Below are 20,905 nucleotides of genomic sequence, written 5' to 3' on the forward strand. Positions count from 1 at the left end.
AAAATGTCAATAGTGCCAATAATGAAAAATTCTGCCATAGATCTTTACACTTGAGGGTCATTGATCTTCTTTAAATCCCCCAAATATGCCATGTTATCCCACATATCTAAGTCATTCCTTATGCTGTTCTGACTGAATTGCCTCTCTTATTTAATCATTAAAACACAGATCAAACAGATATGATGAAGAACAGATGTATAATAAATACAATGTAATAAAGTTCTTCATTATACTTGACCTCTGCTATAATTCGTTACCTGAAGTTCCTTAAACTCCTCTTGCTGGTTGGTAATCTTGCAAGTGAAGTAAAAATTTCTTCCAAAATTAACTGCCTATGTTTTTCATATCTTGAGAATACCTGTTTAGTAATTATAAGATTCCAAATTAAACTTACAATAATTAGCAGAAAATGAAAATTATACCATAACGTGATAAAAAATAATTCCCTTCCATTTAGAATGAAAATATTTTCAACATATTCAATGGTAGTGACTTACGATAACTGCTCAATTTTTCTATCATTAATTACAACATTCTTATAGAAGTCAAGAGTATATTATAGTTTCATTTAGAGGGGTATGATATCTTGGTTATGAAAAGTAAGACAATATTTAAATGATTTTAAATGATTCTGATTTTAATATAAATATTAAGGAATTATTAACTGAAATATTTTTACATATTTAGAAGTGTTTTAAATCTGATAAAAATGGAATAGCCCAAAAAGTTCATGGAATAAAAAAATAGATTCTTAGTGGAAAGACACATAAAAATAGTCCTTACACTGAAATAAATCTAACAGATATCAGGAATCTGCATTCATTTTGGAAGTTTGAATTAAATGACATCGATATTATTTTCATTTTGGGCTAACTAGAAATACAAATTGAATAAACTTACTGCAGTGACTAACTTAATGGCACACAATTGTAGTTCACTGACATTTTCCACAAAAAATGGTGTTATGCCCATTGATGAAACCTGTTTAAAAAAAAAAAAGAGTAACTAGTACACATCTTTGATTTCAGTAACATTCTATTTCATTAACTTCTAACATGTTCTTAAACTTACTGGAAAACACTAAGAGGGCATTTTCCTTTCCTTCACCTAATCAGCATCTACTCCTTTCTCTGTTTCCCTTCACCTTCAAGCACATTAGCTCATACATCAGGTACCATATTTCATAGCTGCCATCCCTCTAATCTCTGCCTTTTGAACAGATGAAAGTCAAAGAAATATAAAGAAACATTTCATAATTTTGGATGAAAATATCCTATAAATATATAGGAAATATCTTTCAAAGAATTTAGAGTTTGAAATTTACACTACATCCATCTGTCTTCTGCCCAAAAGGTTTCTTTTTTTCTTTTTTTCGTGACCGGCAATGGATTGCAACCCTCAGTGTCGCGCCCGGACCGGACCGGGACCGGCAACGGATCACAACCCTCAGTGTCGCGCCCGTACCAGCCCGGGACCGGCAACGGGATCGCAACCCTCGGTGTTGCTCCCACACCTCGCTCAGCCAGTGAACGGCCGGTCTGTACGTGGGATCCGAACCCTCGGCGGGAGCACCGCCACGCTCCCAAGCAGCGCAGTGTAGCAGTGCGCCACCGGGCCAGCCCCCAAAAGGTTTCTTATTAAAAAAATGCCCCTGACCTTTTATTTCTTTAATTTAGGTACAACATATTCTGAATGGAAGAAATTAGCATAGTGCTGGTATTATTACTGAGTGAACAAGGTTATACTACACTCAATCGGACCCTCTATTCTTAAATTGTTTAGTCTAGAAATACACAAAATGCTTCAAAAAACTTACCTGAAGAATGGTTGTGTCAGTAAGAAGCTGTATCTCTAGCAATTCTGACAAGCTGCTAACAATGTCACAAACTTTGTTATAAAGCATTACTATTACTCTCTGCTTATGGGTAGAACATTTAGCCCGTTTTGCCTTTGAACTTAATAAGCCTCCTAAAATGAAAAAAATTCAAGACAAGGAAAATGTCAACTTTTAATAATTTTCAACAAACAGTACTATAACTGCTTTCTGAATTAAGAGAGCACTTTTTTTTGCTACATAAAAATACACCATGGCAAATAAAGCTGGTTACTTATTAAAAGAGAATGTCGCTCACTAGCAGTATTCTATTAGAAACATTCTTATAACAGATAATCTATGGCACACTTCAGTGGCTATTAAATTCTTGTATCTAAAATATTACTTTGTCTTGATTTCCATTTTTTTCCATTGGAGAATAGTAAGATTATCTTTCCCTTTAAATTAACTTATACAATTATTACACAACAGGTAATCCAATGTAGATTATTCATGAACGTAAATTTGGCTTTGCTCACTTCAAAGGTATACACGTTAACTATTTCATTGCTCACTTATACAGATAAAGAATCAGAGGAAGAGTATACATCTTGAATCAATCCCTTTTGCAAATAACTACAATTTTGGGTAAAATTAGGCGAAGTGATAAATGGAACCAGAAGCTAATATTACTGGGATTTTCCCTGACCAGTAAAAATAACTTCTATCATATATAAATAGTTGCTAAGGAAATTTTAATTGAACAAATACTGTATTAACTAAGAGTTCTATATTCTAGTCAAATCCAAAATCAAAGTCAGTGTTTATTACAATTTAAATGATCTATTAATTTTAGTGCCATTTTAAGTCATTGTATTCTGATTCACCTAACATGGCAAAAATTTACAAAAGATAATTTTGATATTACGCTAAAAAACTATCAACGTAAAAGGGCAAACTAACCTCCATGAGGATCTAATCTGTAAACAGGATCATACTGAGGATAAAGTGTATTCTGCAAATGAAATTTAGTGTACTGTATAACTCTTTCGATTACATCCTCAATGTATACAGCTTTTGGCATGTTAGGGGATGTCATAATGTTGATAGTTGTAAGACAGGCATCTGCTGATTTTGTAACTCTCTCCATAATAAGGTCTCTCCATAACCTTTCTTCTTCTTCAGTATCATTATTCTACAAAATATAACATTGTTAATTAAATGGAAATAAACACAGTTATAAACTTAAAATATAAATTAAAAATTATGATATATTTGATTTTCACTGATAAAAAAGGGAGTATTTTTTTTTTTTTCCTTTTTTTTGTCTTTTTTCATGACCGGCAACAGATCGCAACCCTCAGTGTCGCGCCCGTACCGGCCCGGGACCGGCAACAGGATCGCAACCCTCGGTGTTGCTCTCTGCACCTCGCTCAGCCAGTGAGCGGGAACCGGTCTGTATGTGGGATCCGAACCCTCGGCGGGAGCACTGCCGCGCTTCCCAAGCGGCGCACTGTAGCAGTGCGCCACCGGGCCGGCCCGAAAAGGGAGTATTTTGATGTGCATACATTCTTTAAAGAATATCCAGAATGAAGTACAAATACTGATATTACTTAAGCAAGATTTTTGTTTCACTTTTTTTAAACATGATATACTCTATCTCCACTAGATGACACTCTATTGACAAAGTTATAATTACCTTTTTTGTATGCACTTTATCCAAATCTAAGATTTTATCTCAAGACTATAATGGTATGAAAATTAATTTTGTGTTTTGGATTTAAACATTATGACAGTTTAACAACTTTATAAATTCTGCTTGCTTTTGTGAGAACAAAGGAAAAATTAACAACAACAACAAACCCTTATTTAGAAGTAGTAAAATGTTACTGACTCAATCATTCCTAATATCTATTTTTCAGCAACACTAAATTTTTGAAACTGAGATTAAAAAGTAGTGATATGCAGACTCCCAAAGACATGCTTTATTTTCTAAAATGGATAATTCAACAACTGACAGAAGTCCTCATTTTAATTTACACATCAACAACTTGAGAGTAATAATTGGAAGGAGCGCTTCTAATCTTCCTGTTCAAGTGAAAATCCTTTTATCACATCTTTAGCTATGAAATATAAGCTTTATATTCTAGGACTATTTCCATATACATACTACTCAAAGTTTATACGCTGTGGAAACGTAATAAAAGCATATATATGTAAAGCAGCAAGGGGCTTTCTACTCAGTAATTCTAAAAACTCTTGATTATCTTTAACTCTAGCTTTCTTTCATTTTACTGCTTACATTACATGTCTACTTTAAAAAAAAAGGATAAAGTAGTTTGTTTTTGATATTAAAACTATTTGGAAGCATTAGTTAAGGAGGTTAACTAACATTTAACCAAATGTCAAATGTTAAGGCGATCTATAAGACATTGAGTAGTGCTAAGGTTTTTAGGAATGAAAATAATTTCATTAAGACTGAGTCGGCCAGCTCTCCAGAACTCTAGATTCTTGATGATGTTCATCACAATTTCTTGGCAAAGTATTGGTAAGTATCTTGCAGACTAATGACGGAGAAGATTGCCAGTATAGGTTTCTCTAAGACTTTTGTTTCTATGATTCAAAAACTAGTTTAAAAAGAGAGCATTAAAAAATATAGATGTATTTAACAATCCTGAGAACTGCCACCTGAGATTACTTTTCTACATATTTTATTCCATGTAGATCACTTAGCAATCCTGTAGCTTCTGTAAACACTGAGAACATTTCCCTCATGAGGGAAAACACATGTACTAAACAGTGTATGTATTAAACATATGTAGTGTATATGCATGTATGAGAGTGAAAAATACATATCAGAAGTGTTAAAAATGGTTATTACTGGATGAGAATGTGAATTTTTTTTTTTTTGCTTTTTATGTTTTGAAAATTTTTTACAATAAATGTTACTTTTGCAATTGGGCTTTTAAAAACAAGGAAAATTCATGAACTCAAAACATCCCAAATTCTTATTTCTTAAATTAAATGCCTATAAGGATTAAAGATTATACTCATTAACATCAGAGTTAGCTATATCAACTTGAAAGCACATATGATTTATAAAGTCTGCTATAATTCTAGGGAAGCAGATCTCAGGAAATTAAGTTAATTCATAAACTATTGTAACCACGTTGGTACTGCTTTTGATAGAAACATATTAAAATGTAGTAACAGCTGCAGTTAACATTTATTGAGAAATTAAAATGTGCCAGACACTGCTGCAATCACTTTACATGAATTAATTCATTTAATTCTTTAAACAACCCTTTGAGCTAGGTATAAAAATGGAATACAAAGATTAATGTTTTGGTATACATTTGGAAATTAACATAAGGTGCCTAACTATTTATTTGTCTAGAGAAGGTCAACAAAAAGAATTACTACCTACTATCATCGCATAAATGAAAGAAAACTTTAAGCACACTCATACACTTATGCAAGGAAGAGTATAAACTAAGATTAAAAAACAGCCATATAAATTGAATAAATTCACATTTTTTTTTATTATTCTTACTTTACAGCAAAGCTGTGAATTGACAATGTGCAACATTGATTTTGAATTACTAAAATTCTATTAGCAATAATAATGAATTAGTAATTTGTAGTAATAAGTGCAAAGTAATAAAATGTGATTTTTCCTTATAAATCAGTTTATAAAAAATTTATATCTTAACAATATTAAGAGTAAAATTAATTTGGATCTTTAACTTACATGATTTAACAAAGTGGAAAGCTTTGACCCATCTTGAATATTCTTCTCCAAGATATTTAGGACTTTCACAGTTTTGTCAGTTGAAAGCTAAAATGGCAACATAAATTCTTTTATCCATCATTGGTAAAAGCTGTAAATTATTTAAGAAACACTGTATACAATTCTTCACTGTGGGCTATGGAAGATATAACATTATCATCCTCTTAAAGAGTGGAAAAAGAAAACTTTCCCACTTAGAACCTCTACTCGAATATGAATTGTGTAAAGAACTTATCACTTGTTTCTGAAAGACAGATGAACAAACACAGGATGGGAACATATGCATGTTACTAGCTCAACTCCTACCACATAAGTATATCGAGGTAAGACTAAGTTTGTCCTGATGCCTGGCTCTCTGCTCCTGTGGCATAACACTGAACACGCATACGCACATACATACTCATTAAAGAACACATTTCGTCTGTTCACTTAATTATTATTACATGGCTTCCACACTACAATGTTATTCAGCAGGTTTCTTAAAATCTAAGATAGCATTTTTGAATACCAGAAACATAAAACTGTGGATGATAAAAGTTATAAACGTGAAACAACACTACTTTATTTAGTAGATACTTCTTTTATTTTTTTTTTTTGGAATGTCATGTCTAAGAATGTCTTTATTATTTTTTGAACGTCTTTTCTAATGAAATTTTTTGATTTTTTAAAAATTTCTTTTCTTACAAAGCATGTTTTCACTATTTAAAAAATTAGTAGTCCATTTGGAGGTTCTGTCAAGAGGCAACTGTTACTCAATTCTGTTGATTAAACAGTTCTCCTTTTAGACTCCTCGCATACTGCTAGGACACTCAACCTTAGCAACCAGAAGAGCCAAATGGGACATCAATAGAGTAACTGACTTTAGTTTGATTACTCATGCTAGAGTACAGAAGCAAGTTTCCCCAAATATTGCTTTAGATAATTTCACAACAGATTAAAACTATTGAGACTTAAGACGAAACTTCTGCAGCTTGAAAATACTCAGCAAATTCACTTTTTGAAATAGTAAAAATATTAGCTATATGTAATTATGGAACTTATAAAATAAATAACTAAGACTGGAACTGGCACCTCAGAAAACTGTTGACATATTCCTGTACATAAAATAAACCAATATACCCCTGACTGCACACAGTAATATCAATGTGAACTAATAGCACATTTGTTAACTATGTGGTTATGTCTGTCTTTAAAATTCAAATTATTGGCACATTCATTACTTGGAATATAGGTAATATTTAAACAAATAAAAAATAAATAACTGATTATATTTTAAGTTTGTAAAATCGTCAAAATACTTTCCAGGCTACTTTAAAATTGTAAAGTTGAAAAAAACTTAATAAACAGGTTTCAATTGTTTAGAATCAACTCCACAGGCAGACATAATCTTTTATTAGTTTGTTTACTATTCTTGACAAACAAATCATTATTAAGACTGAGAGTAAACAACTCTGCATAAAAGGGATCCTGACGCAGAGGAGGAAAGGGGAATTGTCTTGAAATTTTATATGCATAACAATCATGCAGTAGTTTAGGGGTGAGTGGTGGCTGATAAAGATTATAAGAGGGGGAAGGGGGTAGGGGGGAAATTAGTAAAGGGTCACAAAAAAGGATTACACTGTGTAATGATAAAAAAAATAAGATTATAAGAGGCCACCTCTTGATGCTGCTACTATTGGTTAAAGTTACCAATGAAAAGATATTCTGCTATTCCATTAGTGTAATGAGACCAGTTCTTAGTAACAGGGATTTCATACAAAAGACAACTCACAACTGTTCTTAATAACAGGGATTTTATATGAAAGACAACTCACAACTGTTATCATAAAGCCTATAGCAATGAGGCTATGTATTTATTAACAGTTAAAAAATGGCAACATTTTACAGGATGGGATGTAATGTATTGAAACTGGACCTTTATTCTTTTATGACTTTTCCATTTAGTCTTAAATGACTAAAGTACATGTCAAAGAAAAATTGAGTGTATTTTTGCATTTAAATAACCTAAATATTTGAAAAAATGAAAAAAACTGAAAAAAAATCAAGGTCCACACCTCTTCTGATGAAGTAATATGATTTTCTTTAGAATAATTTGCAGAATATTTCTTTTATTCAAGGTTTTCTTTAAAAAAGAATTAATTCTCCTAGACTCTCAGAAGGCAACCATGAATTTTCTTTTCATTATTATTTACTTTATGCAAACTTTATAATCTGTCCTGAAAACTTTAAGCTAATTTCAAATGTTAGCTATTAAGTAAATTTATAAATTTTATCCTGGTGAGATACCTTATCCATTATACCCATTGCTTTAATTTTAGCGGATTCACTGCCAAGTTCATTAAGCTGATGTTTTCCTAAGAGCAGTTCCTGAGGAATTTCATCATCATCACCTGAAAAATGAAACCAGACAAACAAAAACATAGTTTAGGTAAAAGAAATAGCTCAAAATGGTAAGCTTAACTTTCTAATAAAATTTTTGGACACACAAACAGATATAAACAAACTAAAATAACAACCTAAGAGGCCTCTGTAAACTTTAAGCCAACCCTGAATGAAAGAGGGCAGGAGTTAAAATTAGATTTCTGACTAAAAGGGGAAGAAGAGACAGATGTCTTGTCTTCACTACTTTAGATATATCATTGACCCTTCTCAACCATGCTCTTTGCTCCAAGGAGGCTGCCCTTATGGACTACATCAACAGTCTCCCATGCCCTCTGGCTTCTGTTTGGGTTCAGCCAGTGGGATGCCCTGTCAGATCAAACAGAAGGAGAGTGAGGTCAGGGTATTTATATCCCTGGCTCCTTCCTTGCAAGGTCTCCTCAGGCTGGCTCTGTCCTCTGACCAAAAGGTACTGCTTCTTTCAAGGCAGACTACTCTACAATATTTTTCCGTACTGAGTTCTGATGACTTCTTTTTACCCCTATTCTCTTTGGTATCGGAGGGTTTGGTATTGGGGTTTAACATACCCCATGGCTGTTAAACCTGGGTTTCTGGTACTATTTTGTCCCCATATTTGCAATTAGTCTCTTTGTAAATAACTCCTCCTTAAATTATACTAATTTGAGAATGACATCTGTCTTCCTTTGGGGAACCTAAATGACACAGAAAATTTCTCAGCACAGAATTGGAAAGGTTCAAAAAAGATGAAATTGATACTCTAATCAGGAAACACAATGATACTTAGGCAAGTAATTCTCACAAAACAAACATGTATTTTTTTTTTTTTTTTTTTTGTCTTTTTCCGTGTCTGGCAACGGATCACAACCCTCAGTGTCGCCCCCGTACCGGACCGGGACCGGCAACGGGATCGCAACCCTCGGTGTTGCTCCCGCGCCTCGCTCAGCCAGTGAGCGGGAACCGGTCTGTATGTGGGATCCGAACCCTCGGGCGGGAGCGCCGCCGCGCTTCCCAAGCGGCGCACTATCGCAGTGCGCCACCGGGCCGGCCCAAACATGTATTTTTAATAAAGAGCGATATACCTTTTAAGGCATTCCCCAACAGGTAGATTCTTATTAGAATTACTGTATGCCATATGGCTTTCATGTAAGTTAGGCATTAGTTTTTTTACCAGGTCAAGGTGGCCTAAGATTGTTGAGAGTAACTCTACATATATATATATATTTTTTTTTCCTTTTTGTCTATTTTACTGACCGGTAATGGGATCGCAACCCTCGGTGTTGCGCCCGCACTGGGGACCGGCAACGGGGTCGCAACCCTCGGCGTTGCTCCCGCACCGCGCTCAGCCAGTGAGCAGGAACCGGTCTCCACATGGGATCTGAACCCTCGGTGGGAGTGCCGCCACACTCCCAAGCGGTGCACTCTCCAGTGCGCCACCGGGCTGGCCCAGCTCTACATATTTTAAGCAGTATTTTTATAAACATAACATTGTTATATTTATAGACATAATCTTTATGTATTATTATAAAATATATGAATGTAACATTAATCCTACTGTATTCTAGTTGGTTTACTATTTTAAAATATTGGCCACAAGAATAAATGAACAGATAAACAGATTTTTTTCCTGCATCTTTGTTCCTATTAGTATCCTCATTAATAGAACCTACTCAAGACTCACCAGCATAAAGACTTCCTTAATTACTCAAACCTATTGTGGCAGTTGTACTCTCAGCTGTACTCTTAAGACACTATCTATCAGCGCTTGACTAATTCAGTACTTGATTTTTGTTTTAAAGTTTTCAGTTTCTTGATAGCATGGACTAGATTAGACTCCAAAACTAGATTTCACGTTTCTTCATAAAACAAATCATGCCTCTGTATCCTCTACAGAAAGTGGCAGAAAGCTAGAGGCAAAGTAGGGGTAAATAGAGCCGAGCCCGTGGCGCACTCGGGAGAGTGCGGCGCTGGGAGCGCAGTAGCGCTCCTGCCGCGGGTTCGGATCCTATATAGGGATGACTGGTGCACTCACAGCGCTCACTGGCCGAGCGCGGTGCGGCCGGTCTCAAAAAGGACAAAAAAAAAAAAAAAAGTAGGGGTAAATAAATACATTTTAAATTGATTTTACCAAATGCAGTAAAATCCATATCTTCTAAATTATCCAAAATATTCTCTATTGAGGCTGTAAATCTCTTAAAAGTTGAAGAGTCCATCATTTCTGTAAGAGGAAGAAAAAAATATTTATTATGCCTACATTCCAACCAGACAAGTGAAGTTAAAGACTATGAATAAAAACAAATTAAATAAACTGTTACCTTCAGGTGTTAATTTTGGTTCATAAGCTTTCCTTTTCTTCTGTTTTTCTTTTTTCTTCATTTTTCTAGCAACTAAAATGAAAAAAAAGAAATACTGAAATGCAGGAATGACAACCTAAAATATTTCCATTTTTGTGTCTAGTTTCTTCCTGAACATTAATTAAATTCTTAAACAATAATCACTGCAAATCCAGGCTAAATACATACTTTTGTCTTGATTAAAAATTAGGAGGTGTTAATTAACTCACAAAAAGATATAAAATAGTCTTCAAAGTTAAAGCCCTAAGTTTAAATCAGTTTAGGTATGAAATCCGTTGACACTGATGAATTACCCTCACTAAGGCTGGGAGGAGGAGAATAATCTTCCATGTCAGAATCTGACGGACTTCGGTTTCGATAACGACCACCACCTGAACTCCTTCTTCCTTCGTGAGAGTGGCCACTTCTCCTATGATCCCCAGAGCTTCTTCTGTCACGCTCTTCATATTCCCAAGCTTTATCATCATCTTTTTTATGTCGTTTCCTAGAGGCTAGAAGCAAATCCCCATGACAAATAATTTACCTCATTTAAAAAGACTATTAAAACTTTACAAATGAACCACACGGGGGAAAAATATCCTCATTTTTTGGAGTTTAGGAAATTCTGAGTCATTTTGTCTATCCAGAAGTTTAAATTACGGTATAGAAAGAGTATGACTAATAACACGATCTATCCAGATTTAAAGATTTTTACACAAATTCAGTTTGGTAGTAAATACAGATAGGAAGGTTCTTGGAATTAATCCACAGTGCTCATTTCAATGAAAGGTACTAAGTGGGTCAGTAAAGATTATATATCTAAACTTAAAAATAAACTAAGGCTTATAAAACAACTTTTATTTAAGATTTGGACCAAAGCCAGAACTACCATTAAGCATTTAGATTAGTAAGGGGAAGCAGAGTTTGGAGGAAAATTTAACTTTTGAGAAAGTGTTACAGAATACGGGTAACCATGTATACAATCAATTAATAGCTAAATTAAACCCGTAACTTAACGATAAATTCCAGAGACTCTGGTGACCTACCATCACAAGCCTACAGTGACAGAATAAACCTGTATAGTTACAAATACTGAATAAACCTGTATAGTTACAAATTCATATACTGAACTCAGTTCTCCAACAGTAGGACTGTTTAAACGCAGGGAGAAAAACTTCTAAGCTTATGCATGCAACATAAGCATGTTTATATGTTACCTTCAATCTTTTCCTCATCCTTCCAGAGGTCTAAGCATTCTGCTAATATCACCAGTACTAACAGAAGTCTCTAGGCAGACCTGGCAAACAGATTCCATCTGACATATCAACTCTAATCAACTGGTAAAAGCTGCACAGAGCATTATGTTGAAAAGAATTCTGAGCCCCGAGAAAGTATCATAGTTCAGCAAGAAAGACTGATCAGAAACATCTGCAGTGAGAGTTGGAGGGCGGTGCAAGTGACAAAAATTTACCATACCTGTTCTAGGGAGTAGGTACCACTACCAAGTTAAAAGCAGGGTACAGAACTGATGTGTCCTACACCTTGAGATCATACACTGGTTGTTGTAATGACCACTTGTTGCTAACAGTGCTATACTTTCTGTTGTTTGACTCCATTGCTTCCTAATGACTGGCTTCTTTTCTGAATCCCTAACTATAATCAGTGCACAAACATTTAAGACAAATCTCTTCCTTAAGTACCCCACTTGGCTTAAAGGATGCCAACATCTGGCCCATGCAACATATTTACACTTGTGCCAGTATCCTTAAGTGTGGATAATAAATGTCTATACATTTATTATGGCTAATCTTACCCTTACATTCTTCCCTATCTGTTCCTATTCAAGAAACTAGTTTGGTTTCTGGTTCTGGACCCTTCTATCCAATCTATGGACGACACAGCAGGAAACGGTAAGTTTGTTTCCTTTTCTTTGTGGTCACAGGCTTGGCATAGAAAGAGGATTCATACAGAGGCCAAATGTAAATAAATATATTTAAATCTTCAATAATTTTCTTCATAATTAGGTATAAATTTGGTTATCAAGTGTGTGAGGAAAGGGAGAATTTTTCCCTTTTTACGACTAGGGTTTGTCCTAGTAACTTCCCTTAATGAAGTGTTGTTTTATGTACTAATATAAGTAGTGAGGGGTGTGTGTGTGTGTGTGTGTGTGTGTTGTGTGTCACAGAGACACAGGTGATTTTTTTTATAGCATTCATTAAATGTTTTTCAACAAGTACTGAAATGTTTGCCAAATACAAGAGATGACAACTAAGAAGCAAACATGTTCAGAAAGTAGTAGTCTACAACCTCAAAGATGACCTACTTTAGTCTTTTTGCATTTTAATTAATTTCATAAGAAATCCATTTCAAGCATTCAATTCTACGAATAGAAAATGCTTGAAAAATCCTAAAGTAGTTCGGTTACATTCGATGTGCTGTATTGGTAATTGTTTATAGGCTGTGGAGATTTTTATTTCACATTCATTAAACTTTAGGCAATTTGAATAAAAATGGGTGGCAAATTTAAAAGCAAAACAAAACAACTTCTATGACACATTGTGTTTTGCAATGAGGTTATCAGGATCTCAACTCATTGTGGCTAGCTTGTTCTTTCTCCATTTCCTTCATTACCTTGGAAGAAGCAAGGCCCAATAGAGGAGTATGTAAAATATGAGGGTACTTCAAAAAGACAGAATTTTTCCATGAATTTTTTGAAGACCCCTCCTATGACTTTCATGTCCTTTCCTTTCCTTTCCAAATTTCACCTGTGTCTCTCTTTAGCATCTTATGTTCCCCCTCTCCATTTTCCCCAGGCACCCAGTGACCTTATACTGTGCTATGGCTATCCAAATCTGTGTGGCCCAACTTTCAAAGTTACCCTCTAATCCTTTCCCCTGTCCTTCAACAAAACTACTTTCTTAGTTTTAGATTTTAGAAAGCCAATATGATTAAACTGCAGTAAAACCTTAATTTTCAAAAAGCCTATTTCTCTGAAAGCAGCATAATGCTTGCAACTATGTTCTCATAATACTTTCACATTTTGTATTGGACTGTATTTTCATTGTCTTTGTTGTGGGATAATAATAATTTGGTTGTTTATGTAAACTACCAATTGGTCTTCTTTCATGAGTCAAATCAGTGGTCCCGGCGTCCACTTTACTAATGTTAATTGTATATAAATAAACTAAGAAGAACAGGAAGCTACTATGAGATTTTTTTAAAAGCTAGAAAAACTTTCCATATTCCCAGCAGGGATCGAAACTCAGGTTCTCTAAATATGTAGTATTAGTTTTCAGTATACATGGGCATAGATATAACAGGATCCATTGGCTTTAAAATGAAGCTATGAGCTCCCATAAGATGGGACAATATCCCTCATAATAGAAAGCAAGGAAAAGAATAGTGGCTGCACTGATGACAAACACGAGGCACATGTAACTCTACTCTCCACTATTCTACATTTGGTAGATCTTTCTGATTATGCTATCCTTTCCACCTAACTGTGGGATAGCTTCAGAATTCTCATCAACTTAATGCAGGCAGCCACTATCCATCAACTGGAGTTAAAAAGTGATTTGAAATCAAACTGTAGTTAAAGGACTCCTCCTTCTCAGCTGTTCTAGAAATGAGTAACATATTAGGGGAAAAAGGGAGAGTGGAGAAGCATATATACAAAAGGAGTGAGTTTCTGGGTCACCATATTTTCTTTCTCCTCTCACTTTCCAGAGCTAACCATGTTCCCATATGACCAAAATGTTTGAGTATAATAAAAAAAATTAACTTTAGCCATTTTAATATATTGTGTGTAAATACATCTCATGATAATACAAGTTATAACAATTATACATATAATTATGTCAGATTAACTTTGCTATATATTTTATTTCAATTTTAAAACTTTGCTCAGATTTGTTCAGTATTCATAGTCTATTACTGCTCATAGCTCAAGAGCTCACAATTTTAAAAAGATCAGGATAAATGAACATTGATTAAAAACTTTGGAGGAGGTGAAGGGCTTCCATCAGTAATACACATTTAAAAATGGCAGCATGCATCTGTCCTTCCTGCCCTTTGCTTGTCACACCTCAATCTATGGACACTAGGTAGAAAAGGTAGAACACACTGGTGGTCTTCCCACTTCTTTTGGTCATTATGGCTAAGTCAGTTGGCACACAAGTGAAGATCTCCCATAGTCTGTTTCCACTGAATGCCGTTTATGTCAAACAAGGCTGCTGACCCCTCTTGGCTAGTCTCAATTCTCTTGTTCCAGAAGAAGGAAGATAGGGATAAAAGAGAAGAACTTTTTCAGTGGACCAGTAGGAAGACAGGCGAGGTATAGCAAGTCTAGTGCAAAGACAGGTGATCACAGTGTTGTAGAGAGGTAGCTGTGTAGTGAAGAAGCCAGCTCTGGAAAACAGTGAAACAAGGGAGGAATTCCAGGACACAGCTGGGCAAAAAGGAGAAGCCAGGTCCAAACCACACAGATAATCTGCAATGTGGCTAATCCATTCATAATTTAGTGACAGTATGGTTTTAAATATTTCTTCATCTGGCTATCTCCTACGTGTCCTTTAAGACTCAACTCGAGTGTCGCCTCTTCCAGTAAGCATTCTCTGAACCCCCACTCTGATTTTGATGCCGATCCAATGTGTTCCCATAGCACTCTGTATTTACTGTTACCATTGTACTTTTTTCACTGTAGTACAATTGTTTATTTACATATTTCCCCATTAGACTGAAGGCTCTTTAAAGACAGGGGCCACATCTTATTTGTATTTTTATTCTCAGTGCCTAGCACATAGTAGGAGCTCAATAAATGTTTGCTAAATGCATACAGACACAAACTGGTGTTTTTTTAACACTATTTATGGCTCACTCAAAATTTTTTCTTGGTGCCAACTGATCTCATCCTCCACACATTTTTAAAGCATAAAGAAAAAATCTTTCTATACTATATTATTAAGAATTAAGGTCACTGTGCTCTTGCTAACCCCCCAAATTATGAATGAGACAAACACATCAATCTGCTTTTTAATTCTAAAACAATAATAAAGGTATGTGATACTTACATTCAAAAGCTTCATCACTATCATTATCTTCATCTGAACTGATTTCAGCATATTTTGGCTTTTCATTAACTGTGCTACGCTTGCGTTTGTTCATTTTCACACGTTCGCAAAGTGGCATGGTGGATTCAATTTCTGCCAGGAGTTCAGGGGGTAGTTCTTTTAACACTGATTGATCTATACTACCTATTAATAAAAAGTGAGAAAAAAATTTAAATCTGAAGATAAAAGGAAAATTTTAATTAGCACAATACAAATGAAATATTGGTATTGAAATGTTTTCTAAGTCATCTTTTTATTTCAATAAAACACTCAAATTTATAACTATAATATTCTAAACCCTAAACGGATAATACAATTTGTATGTATGTGTGTATAGTTATATAGCAACTTTAAAAATACGACACATTACCATAATAATGAAAGGTAGTTATGTCATCAATTTTGAAATAATGTCTTCATTTGTCTGTATTGACTGAAACCTTTTTGAAATCAGAGATCCACTGGTGTTAGCAGGTGGATTTGTGGTAGGGGATACATCTCACATTCTTGGTAGTTACTTAGATTTGTTTTATATAGTCCAGAGTAGACCTATATAGTTTGAAACTAATGCTACCCCTCAGTACGAAAAAGAAGAGGTGGAGGACACTTACTACCTCCTCTCTTCCCTATAATCTTAGCAGTTGTGTATGGTGACTGGGACAAGAGCATTATATATGCTTTTATCTATTAATGTCTATTTGAAAAGCATGGTAATTCTGTCAAACAGACAAAATAATACATGCATTTAACTAAAGACAATAGAAACCTGTAAGGTAGAGTAAATAGACAATAAATATTTTAAATATAAGTGTCTACAGTTGAAAATAGCAAATTCAAGTCAGTTATAAAATACGTTCACATTTTCCCGTAAAAGAGTAGACAGGATAAAAATGTCAACATATTACAATAAAAACCATTAACATCATACTACCTAATACTATACATATATACACAAACATACACACAATTTCTATGAAGAAACAAATTGTTAACATTTTCTTGGCAATTTAAAAACAAAGTAGAGCATAAAAACAGACACACTGATCAATGGAATAGAATAGAGAATCCAGAAATCAACCCACACCCCTACAGCCATCTGATCTTTGACAAAGGCACCAAGCTTATACACTGGGGAAGAGACTGCCTCTTCAGCAAATGGTGCTGGGATAACTGGATATCAATATGCAGGAGAATGAACTAGACCCATACCTCTCACCATATACCAAAATCAACTCAAAATGGATTAAAGAATTAAATATACACCCTGTAACAATAAAACTACTCAAAGAAAACATAGGAGAAACACTTCAGGAAGTAGGACTGGGCACAGACTTCATGAATATGACCCCAAAAGCATGGGCAACCAAAGGAAAAATAAACAAATGGGATTATATCAAACTAAAAAAAGAAACAATTAACAGAGCTAAAAGACAGCCAACAGAGTGGGAGAAAATATTTGCAAAATATACATCTGACAAAGAATTAATATCCAGAATATACAAGGAACTGAAACAACTTTACAACAAAAAAACAAGTAACACAATTAAAAAATGGGCAAAAGAGCTAAGTAGGCATTTCTCAAAGGAAGATATACAAATGGCCAAAAGACACATGAAAAAATGCTTAACATCACTCAGCATTCGTGAAATGCAAATCAAAACCACACTGAGATACCATCTCACCCCAGTTAGGATGGCTAATATCCAAAGACTGTGAATGATAAATGCTGGCGAGGATGCGGAGAAGAAGGAACTCTCATACATTGTTGGTGGGACTGCAGAATGTTGCAGCCTCTATGGAAAATGGTATGGAGGATCCTCAAACAATTGCAGATAGATCTACCATATGACTCAGCTATCCCACTGCTGGGAATATACCCAGAGGAATGGAAATCATCAAGTTGAAGGTATTAACTGTTCTCCAATGTTCATTGCAGCACTCTTTACAATAGCTAAGAGTTGGAACCAGCCCAAATGTCCATCATCAGATGAGTGGATATGGAAAATAAGGTATTATCTACACAATGGAATACTACTTTGCTATAAAAAACAATGAAATACTGCCATTTACAACAACATGGATGGACCTAGAGAGAAGCATATTAAGCGAAACTAGTCAGGCATAGAAAGAGAAATATCACATGTTCTCACTTATTTGTGGGAGCTAAAAATAAATAAATAAATACACAAACAACCTGGGGAGGAGGGAAGAAGACACAACAATTCCAATTCCTTGAAGTTGATACAACAAGGAAACAGAAAGGAGTTTGTTGGGAGGGAGGTGGGAGAGAGGTTTTGGTAATGGGCTACAATAATCAACCACATTGTATATTGACAAAATAAAATAAAACTAAAATAAATAAATAAATAAAAAATAAAAATAAAGTAGAAGTAGCAGAGCTATTTATTCAGGATAATTTGTCCTTGATGACTAGTAAAGATGATAATGTTAAGTTACTTTACTTACCTATGTAAATCTTTGACTGAAAGTACAAAAATGATGTCTTACCTGATAAATTTTATGAATTGGGAGCAAAGAGTACCTTAGTAGTTTATAGCAGGAAATATTAGTAACATAATCAACATTAACACTATCCTTTATAAAATACAAATAACAGTATTTATGTAAAGAGTAAAAATAAATCACAACAGAAAAATAGGTACTGATTAAAACATATTTCAAAGCCTCAAGAATATACAATCAAATAATTCAAGATATAGAATGCAAAATATTAATCTCAATGTTAGAATAATCCTTTTTTATTCTTCAGATGCTTTTATTCAATATCAGGAAGTAGCTTCAGTAACTTTCAGTCTTCTGTTCTTCTAAGGACACACATAGCAGTAATTTTACCCAGCAAAGATGCAATACTGTTGACTGGTAATATTCCACAGACTTCCTTGCTGAGAATCCTAACTCACTAATGTTGAATTTAACTTATCTGTGTTATTTTCAAATCATGTAACCCTTAATTTAACAAAATTTTATCAGTGAAGGCCATTTTTTAGAATACTGGTGGAGGTAAAAGAAAACTACTTCAGCTTTTGCATTGTCAGTATCTTCAGCCCCAAGCTAAATGTACTCCGCATCTCACTTAAATATCTTTAATGCTTTGAGCACCTCTAATTAAATATATCTTTTATTGATGGAGGATGACGTTTTCTAGTATACATCTTCCCTTTCCACAGGACCTACAATGCAGTCGGTCCCTCAATATCAATGGGGGATTCATTCCAGGACCACCCATGAATACCAAAATCTAAGGATGCTCAAGTCCCTGATATAAAGTGGTATAGTATTTGCATATAACCTATGCATATTCACCCGTATACTTTATCTCTAGAGTACTTATATCTAATACTATGTAAAAACTACGTAAATAGTTGTTACACTGTATAGTTTAGGGAATAATGACAAGAGAAGAAAGTCTGTACATGTTCTGTACAGACACAATTTTTTTTCCCAAATATTTTCAATCTGTAGTTGGTTTAATCCACGGATACGGAGGGCCAATTTCATCAAGTATGTACATATAGATGGTCAATACATGCTTTTTGATTGCCTAACTCAGTGGTTCACAATTTCTTATGTTAATTTATGGATATAAGATATACTTCCTGTATAGTTCCTGCATTGCTATATTATATAGACAAATGAGGACATTTCCATTTTTTTAAAAATGGAAATTCTCTTTTTTGGTAGTATTTGAAGCATTATCATCTTTTGGGGTTTATAAATAGAAGAACTCAAAGTATTTGGCCTTTAGTCTATCATGATATTTTTTTAAAAAGCAGATTTATCTAACTGTTCCGCTTAGATTAAATTCACACCATAAAGACATACTAACTTGATACTCATATCCCAGAATTAATATTATGCTGCAGATAAATGTACAATACATAATCAAGAGTTAAAATAAGTACTGATACTTGTATTCTCTACAATGGATTATTATGTCCCCAGAGCATCAACTCTGTTCTATTTTTTCTCTTTTTTTTTTTTTACAAAAATTCCTCACAATAGCCAAACACAAACAGCCTGTGTCTTATATCCAACAAAGCAGGTATGAATGTTTATTCACAGTAGGTTACCCTCTCTTATTCTATGAATTAACAAGAATATTATCTAATTTAAGAGCACTAATATTTTCTAGATCATTTTAACCTCTGCCTAACTTTGAAAGTTAAAGAAACATAATTCAAAGACCAAATATTTCATTTCTGCAGATGACCCAACTTAAAAAAAAAATCTAGCAATGGTTAGTGTCTTTCAATGTACTATCCTCCAAAATTAAGCTGTTTCATTTTTAACAGAATTTGTCTATTCCACAGGCTTATGCATTTTCTGAATTAACCACATCCTTTCTCTTTATGACACACTTTATAAATTGACTAGCCGGGTACCTTGATTACAAAGGTTAAGAAACAAAATGCTTGACTTTCCTATACTCAGGCCCAGGATCTTTTTTGTTTGTTTGTTTTTGTGATCGGTAAGGGTATTGCAACCCTTGGCTTGGTGTCGTCCGCACCGCGCTCAGCCAGTGAGCACACCGGCCATCCCTATATAGGATCTGAATCCGCGCTGCTGCGCACCCAAGCGCCGCACTCTCCCGAGTGTGCCACGGGGCCGGCCCAGGCCCAGGATCTTTAATACCTTATCAAGGATCTAGATAACTAACTCAGTTTCAACAGAAGTGAATAAACAACAAGTACCTAAAATTACTGTATGACAAATCTGGTTACAGTGTTTTCCCTGAATTAGGAAATAATTCAAACAAAAAAATTAAATGCAAACAAAATGTCTCAATATTACACTGATGATTTTAAAGATTATTGTTGTTTGCCAAGCTATCTGTTCCTAAAAACTTCATATTGCTAGTGCTTTACGATTATCTTTCTTACCTCATTTCTTTTGTCCAAAGTACTTTATTTTTTTTAATTTTTTTCCTTTTTGTCTTTTTTCGTGACCAGCAACGGATCGCAACCCTCAGTGTCGCGCCCGTACCAGACCGGGACCAGCAACGGGATTGCAACTCTCGGTGTTGCGCCCCTACCTTGCTCAGCCAGTGAGCGGCCAGTCTGTATGTGGGATCCGAACCCTCGGCGGGAGCGCCGCTGCGCTCCCAAGCGGCGCACTGTAGCAGTGTGCCACTGGGCCGGCCCAAAAGTACTTTATTTTTTAAATCAGTATCTGAATTGCCATAAAATTTTAAGTTACTGGCTTAAGGGATAATGCCATTTAGTCTCAATTTAGTGAGGTACATTTTCAGCTTTTGTATATATATTCCATTAAATACAGTGCACCTCTACATTCTGGCTCTAATAAGACTAAGGAATACACTTGCTCCTAGATATGCTACATTTTAACAATCTTGGATTTCTAGTATAAATCATTCATACTAACATATGTGAGATTATTAAAACTAGAAGTCACTGAAGGATTTAAAGTCCCAAAGAATAACTGA

The 20,905-nt window shown here is 34.6% G+C and overlaps 1 protein-coding gene across 2 annotated transcripts in view; it reads right to left on the bottom strand.

Moving 5' to 3' along the window:
- Nucleotides 1-253: 253 nt before the first annotated feature.
- The window catches only part of LOC103590778 (nipped-B-like protein), a 151,786-nt gene continuing 131,134 nt past the window's right edge, over nucleotides 254-20,905 (bottom strand). The window contains exons 11-20 of one of the 2 annotated variants that reach the window (XM_008573084.1): nucleotides 15,403-15,585; nucleotides 10,648-10,845; nucleotides 10,316-10,387; nucleotides 10,129-10,218; nucleotides 7,890-7,993; nucleotides 5,565-5,651; nucleotides 2,777-3,008; nucleotides 1,817-1,968; nucleotides 901-981; nucleotides 254-358 (exon numbers count right to left, since the gene is read on the bottom strand). In XM_008573084.1, the coding sequence (XP_008571306.1) occupies nucleotides 254-358; nucleotides 901-981; nucleotides 1,817-1,968; nucleotides 2,777-3,008; nucleotides 5,565-5,651; nucleotides 7,890-7,993; nucleotides 10,129-10,218; nucleotides 10,316-10,387; nucleotides 10,648-10,845; nucleotides 15,403-15,585 (1,304 nt within the window). Of the gene's footprint in view, nucleotides 359-900; nucleotides 982-1,816; nucleotides 1,969-2,776; nucleotides 3,009-5,564; nucleotides 5,652-7,889; nucleotides 7,994-10,128; nucleotides 10,219-10,315; nucleotides 10,388-10,647; nucleotides 10,846-14,197; nucleotides 14,741-15,402; nucleotides 15,586-20,905 lie in introns of those variants that run through there. The other variant, XM_008573085.1, reaches the window with a different exon arrangement.

The sequence above is a fragment of the Galeopterus variegatus genome, unplaced genomic scaffold (genome assembly GCF_000696425.1).
Source record: "Galeopterus variegatus unplaced genomic scaffold, G_variegatus-3.0.2 Scaffold873, whole genome shotgun sequence".
NCBI classification, from domain to species: Eukaryota; Metazoa; Chordata; class Mammalia; order Dermoptera; family Cynocephalidae; genus Galeopterus; species Galeopterus variegatus.